This window comes from Corvus cornix, chromosome 2 (assembly GCF_000738735.6).
Source record: "Corvus cornix cornix isolate S_Up_H32 chromosome 2, ASM73873v5, whole genome shotgun sequence".
Taxonomy (NCBI): domain Eukaryota; kingdom Metazoa; phylum Chordata; class Aves; order Passeriformes; family Corvidae; genus Corvus; species Corvus cornix.
Genome location: NC_046333.1, coordinates 111,809,030 through 111,820,968, shown reverse-complemented (window position 1 = coordinate 111,820,968; position 11,939 = coordinate 111,809,030). Strand labels below are relative to the sequence as shown.

Here is an 11,939-nt window from a genome sequence, read left to right as displayed (position 1 = left end):
AAATGGAAAGCCAACACACCTAAGATCACTGCAGGAATATTTTTATAGTCATCCATATATTACATACTCCAAGCGTCAAGATCACGTCAACTCCCTCTAGCACTGGTTTTTCCTTCTGCAAAATGTATCTGTTTACAGCTGGATATGCAGATTCTCACCAATACAAATGGACAGGATTACAGGATCACCTCGCACCACACACAACCATGCGAACAACAGGCCCTTCTTGATGCTCTGTGAATAAGCCAGTCTCTTAAATTATGTTACCAACCATATAATAGTCTACAAGCATTCTCTCAATAGTTTATGTTGAAATCTTCCCAAAAATTCACATTCCAGAACCATACAGTTCCATTATTTTAATTGATTAAATATAGATTAGCAGTGTTAGTGTAAGAAAGAAGATTTAATGGCATCAAAATCATTCAAATTAAATCAAGGAAAAAAAAACGTTGCAATGCACTTCAGCCAAACCATCACAAATGATATGTTATATAAAAATACACACACGAGGTAGCTGGCAGCTATAAATCCACCAATTCTGTAAGTGCCCAATTTGTCTAAAAAGTATAAATTGACAAATATCAATTAAACCTTTCCATTAAAAAAAAAAAGAACACCTAGTTTATTGCTTTTGAAGGTACATTGTTTACATCAGAAACAGGCAAAGGCTTATCAAAGAAAGTTATCTAGCTGTTGATGGCTTTTGATTATATCCACTTTTTCAAAAGAACCACTAAATAAAACTTTGAATGCAAACAGCTGACTCACTCCCAGTGTTACATATTCTCACCAAAATGAACAAAGGTTTGCATTCTCCAAGGTGAAGGGCAGGGAAAGAAAGCGTAATATCCAAAAGAATCGCATTAACTACTTGCTTATGAGAAATCAGTAAAAGAAATAAAACCAGTGTTCCCACCAGACAGAATACATTGAAAAAACAGACTAAGGACTGCAGGAAAGGCAGAAAGCTTCTAGCTACAAACACAGTGGCATCACACCAAATGATTCATGTCAAGCAGAAGGAAATATGATGATCCGAAGCACAGGTGTACCTTTTCATAAAGCTTCCTGAAGTTTCTTTTTTGTGTGTTTCAGAAAAGGCAAAAGTGGAACAGACAAGAAAAAAAGTCAAGTAACATAAAAGAGGAAAAGATGCAAGAAAGCAAGACAAAGGACTGAGAAGTAGGACAGACTACAGCAATGTGATCTGAAAACTGCTTAGAGGTCAAGTAAGCAAGGTGAAAGGTACGCTCATTTCTCAAAAGAATCTGCAGGGGAACTAAAGGGAAGAAGGGTAGGCAAGGGGTTATTTTGTTTGTTTTTATTTTGGGGTTGGTTTGGTGTTCGGGGGTTTTTTTAAAATATATTTATATACACACACACAGAGTGCAAGTTTGTCTAAAGAAGTGATACTACAGATGACAGAATTTACTCCCCTGCAACATATGGAATATCTTGACCTCTCAAGTAAACTAAGCATACAGAAGTGATAAGAACAAAAGGTGCATGTAACACCAGCAGCAATATTACGTTTGGCTTTCCACTACTTATGCCAGTTACTGTACATATATTACATGACTATTATAGAAATGGCACAGCCTCAGACACTTTCCACATTTTATTTACATTTTAAGACTAACTTTAATCTCAATCACATATCCATACATTTCCTTTGTTTCACTAAAACTTAAATGCATGGTTTATTAGAACAAAGACTGTAAACAAATATTTGCCATGTCCAATACATGTAACACAGGAGCTGCTTAACAGAAATTAATCCCCCCATTTTATAAATACAGGTATCAAAACAATCCTGAACATACTTTGTGACACTACTAGTAGTCGGCACCCACACCCTTGCAAAATTAAACAAGATGAGCAACGGTATTCACTGTACCTGCTACCTTAAAACAAATTTAACTGCAGCTCTTTTACTAAGCAAGATGGATAAAGCATGCCATTTATATTTTGCCTTCTCCAGAAATTATTTTCAGTAACATATATTATTCCACAGCAATCTGACACTTTCTGTCATGCTTTCATCTTGTAAAACCTGAATTCCAATTATAGGCTATTTCAGGCTTATGCTTAAATGACAGTGCCTCAATAAGAGAAAAAAAAAAATTGTGCTGCCTTTTTCTCCCATAGTGCCTGAAAACATATTGGGCATACATATATTATATATATTCTTACAAATGTCCAGGTCATGTATACCAGCTGAAATTCTTTAATGTGTGGGTGTTTGCATTGTGAGATTTAATCAAGACATTAACATGAGTAGAAGGTTGTTGTTTTAAGACAGAAGTTTGAGAATCAGCTAAAATTAATTATTGTAAGTTTGTCCCTCTGGAGGTTGTGGAAGCTTCATATTTTCTTTGGACATCATTAGACGTCTTAGCTCTTGAAGTACAACTTTAATGCTATATGAATTTTGCCATTTTGCTAACACTGGTATGCTCCGTGCATCCACCTGGAAAAAGAAGAGAGAAGTCTAATTTATGATGGAACACAAAATCTCTACATAAATAACTGTTATCAACCTAATTGCTCTAAGAAACAGTCTAAGCATTCCCTGACACCTTCTCTGTGTTTCCTAAAATATTTTAAGGAAAACAATCACATACTTACACACAGATACAGATTCTGCAATAAAATCCATGCAGGTGGACCCTTCCATCTGTGCTGCTACTTAATATTAGTGGGAAGGAAAAGAGGAGGGGAGGAGGACATCAGCAAACTGTTCACTGCAAAACTGGAGCTGCTATCTCACAAAATTTATAGTTTTTTTCAAATTACCCCAAAAAAAGAAAAGTCATCACCTTCACTATGCTAATATATGCACCTGGGTGTTCCTCAGTTCTTTAAAAGAACCTGCCACACAAGAGTCCATAGAATACCTCTCTAAAGGAACATTTCCCTTATTATTTCTTTGCTACAAGTATTATTAGTGATTTCTTTCACATCCATGGTGCTTCTGATACATCTAGAGCCACGACATGTACTAAGAAATGTCTTGAAATACTGAAATAACTGATTTGTAATGCTTGGACATTTCTTAGTTCCTTGCATCCTTCTCACAGTAAGTCATCTTATGGAGCCGTGAAGATTACTGTACATCACTTACCAATTGGAATATGAACTGAAAGGAAAGGACATGGGACTTCTCCTATGCGTTTATAAAACCTGTGGGACAATTTACACAATTATATTATAACAGGAGGTTTCCATATGAAAGTCAGCAATTGAAAGTCATCCTGGGAATTGTTTTGGCAGCAGGTTAAGTCCCAGCCCCTGCACAGAGGAACTTAAGAGCACAGAGGGGCCTACAGCTGTGCAACTGCAAAGCAGGCCCTGGGGCAGGAATAGGGCTATTGTATGCTACTGGATTCCTTTGCTAGAGTAGCACAGGCAGCCCACATGGCTACAAGAGTGCTGGAAACTACTGTTTTCTGATTTAGGCAGCATAAAACATCAAGAAGTTTCTTATCCCATCTTAATTAGGGCAAGCTGAAAGAAAAAAACCTGGAATCAGAAATAAGAATATTAACACAGATGTTTTATTTCTAGATTATTTGAAGTGAGGCTGTCTATTTTCAGAACACCAGACGAGACTAAACCTTTTTGTAGGAGAAAACTGAGGCCAAGGTTTAACAACATGCTGGCTTGGGCAGCAGTACTACCCAAGAAACTTCTGCTCCCTCTCTTGTTCCTTTAACAGTGCTACTGCCTATCAGCTCAGGTAAACCACATACGGGGAAATATTTTCTGAACTGAACTGACAGAACCCACCCAGTTTAAAACAACACCTTCCAAAGAAGTCCCTAAGCAGGATCCTTGACCTTATTCGTAGCTCAGCACTATAAGCATTTCTTTTCACACAACTTGTCCTCAGAGTCAGGAACCCCTTAAAGTCAGCAGAGTTGCCAACGACAGTGTATCATCAAGCCACACTACAAAAGGCAGTCAGATTACTTAATAATTACAGCAAATGTTCAAAAAAAAGTAAAACAGCATCAAAAGAAAAGCTCTATTATGCAGCAACATCATGTAAGTTTAAAATACACGAGTGTATGAGCTAACACAGAAAGGTTTTGAAAGTTAGCACTGGTGAAATAATCACTGTCATTCCTGTACTATTACTACTTTTTTAAAGGTGTATTTGGGTAATGTGGTAAACAGGAGGCAAAATGGCTGGAAAGGAAGTTGCTCTGTGACTACAGAAACAAACATCTAACTTCAGTCAGGAAATTCTTTTCACACCATCTTCCTTCTCCATGCTCCTCCTCAATTTTGCCTTTGTCAGCTCCCTCAGGTCTGGATGTTTGCCTCACTTACAGCACACAGCAGCCAGTCACCACTGCTGTTCAAATAATGCAGTTCTACAAAGACTGGAACATGAGAGCTGATCACTTAAGAGAATCTCCTCCTGCTTTTCTTTTTTGCTGGGAATTTGCAACAAAAAACTCACAGACTGTAAACTCTGCTTTAACATTGCTATGAATGTTTTCTGACTAAAGACTGCTGCAACGTGACATTTTTGTCGCTTGTTTATCTCAAGTCTCTTTTCTGCAAGTCACTGACTTCTTTCATAACATCTTGCAGTGAGGCCTTTTTCTGGTCTTAAAATCAAGAATCAAACACGGTTAGAAGGGAAAAAGGGATTTTACCTTGGTATTTATTTTAAGGATCCTTAGGTGCACCACGTCCAGGTCAAATGCACCAAAATGCATACCACAATGCCCACCCCCAAAAGATCTGGTATAACATTATAGGTCTTACTAATTAGCATACCTATCAAAAATTCCCCAATGAGAAGCTTGAATGAGCTCCCCTCCCCAAGGAACCTTCCCCTGCATGGTTCTATCTTAGTTTACAGAATGTGTTCTGGAGAGGACCTTAGGGTCTAGGGCACACTATCCTCTACCTACGAAGCTTCTAAAATGTTTAGTCTTCTAGCTGAACAAACAAGTCCAAGAATGTAGGCAAAAAGCACTAAGAATACAGAAGTTGTAAGAAAGCATAACAGGGGTATAAAAGAAAAGGCAAAAATCTTCATGGCATCAGCAGCAGTAAAGATTTTGGCTCAGGTTCTGTTGTCTATGTTGCAGAATTGATTTCCAAGTTAGTGCATAATAAACTCACTTTATGAAGAGCAATGAGAAGACAGTTAAAGACATTTAAGAGAGTAACACAAACTATGTTCAAATCATACAAAAGCATTAGATAATATTCAAATGTGCACCCTGGAACACAAAGGGAGACATTTCAAGGTCACATAAAAGCTAATAAAGCTGCAAACTACAATCTGAAGACTATTTTATTTAGACTATTTTATTGGGGGGGTACACCACTGTGGAACCTTGAACAATAGCAAGAGAAGCAATATATATAATGCATCATCTTTTTCTAAACAGTTGAAAATAAAACAAATTATTTTACACAGTGATGCAAAGTATACAGTGTTTATAATGTTCCTAGTAACTTCAACAAGTAGCAAGGTCTACAGCAAACATACTCAAAGCAGTAACTGGACAGCAGCTTACAGATTTATAGCTGAGACTCCCAAGTGGTTTAAAGGAAACAAGTACTAAATGTAAATGGTATCTAAATGAACAGAAGTGATTGCAAATCCTGCAAGATAGACTGCTGAGGAGCACTATCACAGATGCAAAAATCAGACAACCTTAAAAGACAATGGGAAAGCAAACAGCACATCAGAATGCAACCTGGGTTTTATCAATATGGGACACATAAGTCTCCAAGAGAAAAAACCCTGTAGCACCAGGAATGATAATTTACAGTTTTAGAACAGTGACGCCATTAGCACATAAAGGCGTTTTGTCCAGCTCTACACAAGTACTTGGTCTAATTTTTCTGACCTTAGTAATCTAATTCTGTATACAAATACAGCAGCTCCATAGGTAAATTAAAAAGAACAAACCCGCAAAAAACTAACTTGGAGATAACAAAAGAAAGACAATTTAACAGGGTGCCTCAGAGCACCTAAATCTTCTGAGATAAAATACTCCTGAACTAGTTCTCTCCTTTCCTGCACTAAATTTACCAAACAGTGATTCCTGAAGATACGCTGCTGGCAGAAAAGTTACTTACAAACTCCTCTCTCATAGAATAATCAAACAAAAAGTCAATAAAATTGTATCTGTCAGTACTGATAAATTCATTACACACGCGCACTTTTCATGAAAAGTGTAAAAGGATTTTTAAGTCAAGAAAGCTGAGAACCACTGCCCACAGGGCAGTATGAGACTAGTTTCCTTAGATCCCTAGTAACTGCACTTATCCATCTTTCCCCTCCACCACTCACAATCTAACTCAACAGAAATTACCACCCTCTAACACTCCCAGTGTGGGCCCTACTTTTCCACAGATGTTAACTGGCACACATCTCCTGCAAAGCCCACCTTAACAACATTAAAATATTTTTGAGTATAACCTGCTAAGATACACAATTTCAGCTGCTGTTTGCCTCAGGTCTCTTTTTGGCAAGTCACCAACTTCTTCCTGACATCTATAAGCAATGTGACCAAAAGCTGGCCACATGTCAAAAACCAGGGTGCCTGCAGAAGCACGGATAGTAGAAGATATCTGCAGATGAAACCCTGCCATTAATTCAAAGAATGCAGCCAACCACTTATGATCTATTAAATGAAAGATGACCAGAAAGTGGGAGAACAGCTTGGAAGAAACACGAAGGAAACTATCAGGAAGCAGCAATATTAACTGCTCCAGGATGCTGAACATGCCCCCGCAGTTTATCTCACAGCTTCTCTAACAAGCACAAAGACAAGATAAAATGCAAGACACTGTGACAATGGCTGCATTAAAAATTACATAATAAATGTGTTTTAAATTCATTACTTATGAAAATTCCTTTCATTAAAAATACTATTTAGTCCTATTTAAATCCATTAAAAAAGAAGTTATGCATTTGCATAGTGAATCCTTCATGAGATACACAAGTTTATCTTTTGGGGGGAAAAAGTAATGACGGTTTTATGTAAGAATATTAACTGTTTAAAATCAATTTTTCCTGTAGCAATGACTCAATTTGAACAGTGCTTTTAAAATGACCAGGCAGATTTCCTGTCACAGCAGTCACCTTGTTCCTCAGCAAGCTGAGGGAGTGTAGACTTTTCCAAACAAAAGCTCAAGCTGACCGGCTTCAGTAAACACAAGTGTTCAGGCTCTGCTAGTCCGAGGTCCTGCTTCTGAAAACCAACACCTATACCTTGAGGTATGCAGAGATGAAGCCATGAGAGCATACTTCTTCAGTGAATCACAATAGTACAGGTTCCTACGGTACTAGGAAGAGGTATGAAAATTGTCTTCCAAACATACCTTAAGCAGCTTTTGCTTCTCACACCTTCTCAACAAACACATACCTTTAGACAACAAGCCACAGTTGTGATTAAGTGCATGAGCCAATTCGCAGTAGCAATTTTAACAGGCTCTTCAGGTAGAGTAACATTGTTAGCTACATAAAAGTATTTTCAGAGTCATTTTAGATTATTTCTGAAGCATTAGTGCACTGGTTTTGGACAACCAACCTGAACACTACTCTACAACCCAAAAAAAGTGCAAAAGAACCCCTGAGAACCTCTCCCTCTGCTACTGTCATTGAGACACTTGAGCTTCACATTTCAGTAGTGTTAATTACAGAAATGCAAGTCCACCTTTCTTTTAAATCTTACAAATTATTTAAAATCCAAAGATGCTGATGCACCTTTAGATATTACCTTAACCCAATTAGTCTGCATTCACTGAAGACAAACGTACACACAAATGTGATTGTGCTTCCTGCTGATATATGCATGTACCACTGTAAATGCAAGACAGCTCACACCTCCTCCCATTGAGCAACCAAGCACCTCCCTTGCTCACAGTACTTCAGTACCCAGTGAACAACAGAGTAACAAATTTGCCCGAGCTGCTGCCATGGCTTATATCTCTGAACTCATCCCACTCTAACTGCGGGATCAGTGAAAGCAACTTACTGCAAATTGATCTTTGAAATCAAAGTGATTACCATCTGTATCTATTAAGACCGAAGCTCAGAATCACCTCGAATTTGAATAAATCCAGTATAAACGAAACAAGAGTATAAATACACCAGTTCATTACAGGTGAATTAATACATCCAGAGTGAGTCTCATCAGAAATAACCTCCATTTTTACTCAATGGAAACATCAGAAAGAGCTTGTAATATTCCTGCTACAATATGAAACTAATCCCCTTTTATAAAAGTATTATGAGGGAAATACCTACACACAGCTTAAACACTTGCTGTTTTCCTGCTCAAAACTAAAACCTTCATCTTCATTTGAAAGAAACAACTGTGTCAATATTATAAATAATGCTCGTCTTATTGGTAAGCCACAAAAAGCCACAAAGATTTGAAGTAGTATGCCACCAAAACTCAATTTACATCTGTATTTGTATTATAAAAATTAAATGCAAAAGCTCTGTCCAACATGCATATTCCTCACCTGATTTTCACAGAATTATTTTTTAGTATAAATTAACAACATGGTTGATCTTACCATTTCAACTTACCATTCCATTGGAATTATTTATTCCATTCATATTAATTTTAGTTACAAATCTAACTGTAGGAGGTGCTTCTGGATATTTAGGTCCACACTCTACTTTCAGACTGTATATTCTGTTTTCATAGTTTGTCTAGAAAGCAAAAAGACAGACTAATGCATTTCACTGAAAGCTAAATATTAATAAATCTTTTAAAAGCAGAGCAAAGGCAAGAGGAACAACAATTAAGAAATATGAAATAAATATAATTTTTTTAATATTGTGTACCAACTGAAGGTCTTGGATTACTGACCAATTTCCACTGTTTTCGTTATATTGATTACTTCATAATTATGCATAAATTACACTGCTTATTGACTATGCCATACACAAGTTTTAACACAATTCTTTTTTTAATTCACATTTGCTCTCATCCTTTCTATCTGCCTGCATCCTCAAAACAACAGTGGCACAGTACAGGAGTAAGAGAAATCAATTAGCTTTAGGAAAATTACCACCTTCCCCTATAATGAAATACCTAACACTGTAAAAAAATTGAAAATGGACAAAGATGAAGATGCCAGTAACTCAACAGTTAAGATACAAGCAAAAACAAAATAAAAATAGGACCTGCAAAAGAAATATATTCTGGAAGTAGTTAGCACTACAGAAAATACCTGAAATTTCTGCAGCTGAGAATTACTTGGTTTACTGGAGGATTTATGGGCTTGGACAGTAAAGCGACTGCCAGTTTGCAGATGTCATTCCAAAGTGACCATGGAAGAGATAATTCTAAGTGCAAGTATACTTTGAGAAAGTTAAAGGCCAGATAAAAGTCATCTTGTCCTACTACAGGTAACATAGCTGGTACCGCAGGCAAGAAAATACACTAACAAAAATTCTCATTATTCATTCAGCCAAAACAATTTACTTCCCCAGAGAAGGATGCTGTCAGTTATAGTGAAAATATGCCAAAATGTATATAACTCTGCTCACAACTCAGGAAAATCCCAAGAACAGCACTAATTCTCATTCCCTTATTCCTATCCAGGTGGCTTCTCAATTTTGCTCAGTTTATCAAGTCATTGTTTTACTGCAAGCCAAGCGTCCCTGGCCAGCTTCCTAAAAAAACTAAAATCCCATTTTCTGGAAGTCAGAAAAATGTTTCCTTTAACCCAAAACAAATCTTACTCTCCTCTCTCTCTATTGGGTCACCTTTCAAATGAAGGAAAAAAAAAAACCTGGTAAGCAATTTTTTGCACAGCTCTAGGGAAGCCACATGTGAACTTCACAGACAGTATTAGCAACTTTCTCTGTGTTTTTCCTAACTGCACCATCTACATAACTCAGTCAATTCCAAAAAACACTCATCTTCTACAGACCCTGAAACTAGATATGCAATTCTTCTCAAGGTGCTGCCACTGGCTTGGGAGCTAGCTGGTGGCTTCCACTTTCTACAGCCCCTACATATTGCAAGTCATTCTATCTGCAAGACTGCATGTCCCTGAAATGGCACAAGACATATTATTTGCATGCACTCTTTATCATAAAGAAAATAAAATTACAGAACTACAAATTGACCAGGACTAAAAGTGTATCCCATGCCGGGTTGAGTACTTTTATTATTTTTTTTAAAACACATGGGACCTTACATAGTAGTATTGTAAGTATAGTATTAAACACATCATAATCTCTTTTCAAAGGTGTAGTAGTCCACCTTAGGTTGAACAAGAAAGCAGTCATAGACAGTTCTGGTGGGCTTTTGGAGAGCCAGGGAGACCCTATGACAGCTAGGTCAAATTTTCAAGTTTTTATCCCAACACATTAGACTACAAACTTTCTTCAAAGTGTACGCAAACACTGATTCCACAGAAGCTAATATCTCAAGCATACAGTCATCATGATTATATTTTAAACCTGCCCTCTCCCAACTGCACCCAAATCTGAGGAGCTCAGCAAAGTCATTCAGGTGCTCAAAGCAGCCTACTGCAAGTTGCAATGGATTTCCAAAAGAAGCTTGAATTACACTGACTCTATCTCTGGAACTCTGCTGCTTTGCAAGACATTATCTGCACTGAGGCAGAGTTCTGATGTCTGTCTTGGACAGTTCATTCCATAAGCCCTGCAGCACCAAGGGACATACAAGATAGTTCCCATTCTAGCAGTCAAAGCCATGTGCTAACTTAGGGCTACTTAGATAGCTTCATTTAAAGGTCTCAGTTACACACTGATCTTTTGCATCATACTGTAACTTATAAGAAAGTGTGCAGTAACTTAAGTACAGATGTCTCCACTCATATCTCATGTGCCTGATACACACAAGAGGTGATTACTTGTCTTGCAGGTTGTATCAGGCTAAATGACATTCTATAGAACTTCAAAGGTCAGGATTGAGATAACTAAAAGCTGCTTAGTCTTTAAGCACGATTCAACTGAAATTCTGAAAGTGTTATACTGAAAGACTATTTGATAAAACTTGTGGAAGTTGAAAATAAATTGCCAGTTTACTACAAAACTGAAATTGCCAGGCACATATGATAAAATGGGGAAAGACAGTTACCTGTTTATTTTTACTATCAGTGCATACTTATGTGCAGTAACAATGGAAATACAGAATGAATATACTCATAACTCAGTAAAATACACCTCAGATCACAACTGGCTTTTACACACAGCTGCAGAAACAGGGGAACCTAAACTGAAACACTTAGACGCCAGAAAGTGAGGAATTATACACTATTTCTACAATTTCATGCACTGAATTTTAACTAATTCCTTTACACTGTAGAACACTAACATATTTTAGCATTTTGTATTGCCTAAAAACCTAACAAAAATGTTTTAATTCATCACACTTACCCTTGGTGGCCCAATAATCATTCCTGTCCATCTGGTAAGTGTCATATCTTCATCATCTTCAAGGCCCCAGCTTACTGTACCATCACCTACTCCCTTCTGCCCTTCTTCAAGTTCTTCCAACAAGCGAAAATTACGAGGTACTTTAACTAGAGAAAATGGAATAGTGTAATTAATACTGCTCACATTAAGGAAAAGGTAAACAAATTCATTGTTTTTATATGTTACACACTGGCAAGTGCTGAATGTATTTTCCAAGTTAAACAAATATTGCCTGAATGAATTTATTTAGCAGTCTAATTGCTTTGAAGCAACTAACTGCTTCACTGGAAGTTAATTACTACCAAGTAATACCAATACAAGCCATAAAATATAAAAATAGGACAGCTCTCTTTAGTCCAAGATAGCTTAACTCAGATTCTCTTTCCCAAGCACAATACTGTTTAGATCCAGTACATTTCAAAATCAACTGACCGTCTGTCAAGTTCTAATCAAGCAGAATCCACATAAAATCAATATGGCAAATTTACTC

General features: G+C 37.1%; 1 protein-coding gene across 3 annotated transcripts in view; it reads right to left on the bottom strand.

The window, feature by feature from the left end:
- Nucleotides 1-347: 347 nt before the first annotated feature.
- UBE2V2 (ubiquitin conjugating enzyme E2 V2) overlaps nt 348-11,939 on the bottom strand; it is a 37,723-nt gene continuing 26,131 nt past the window's right edge. The window contains exons 3-5 of one of the 3 annotated variants that reach the window (XM_019286831.3): nt 11,411-11,556; nt 8,579-8,704; nt 348-2,473 (exon numbers count right to left, since the gene is read on the bottom strand). In XM_019286831.3, the coding sequence (XP_019142376.1) occupies nt 2,327-2,473; nt 8,579-8,704; nt 11,411-11,455 (318 nt within the window). In that variant the 5' untranslated portion in view covers nt 11,456-11,556 and the 3' untranslated portion in view covers nt 348-2,326. The remainder of the gene's footprint in view (nt 2,474-8,578; nt 8,705-11,410; nt 11,557-11,939) is intronic. The other 2 variants (XM_019286830.1, XM_010401195.3) reach the window with 2 other exon arrangements.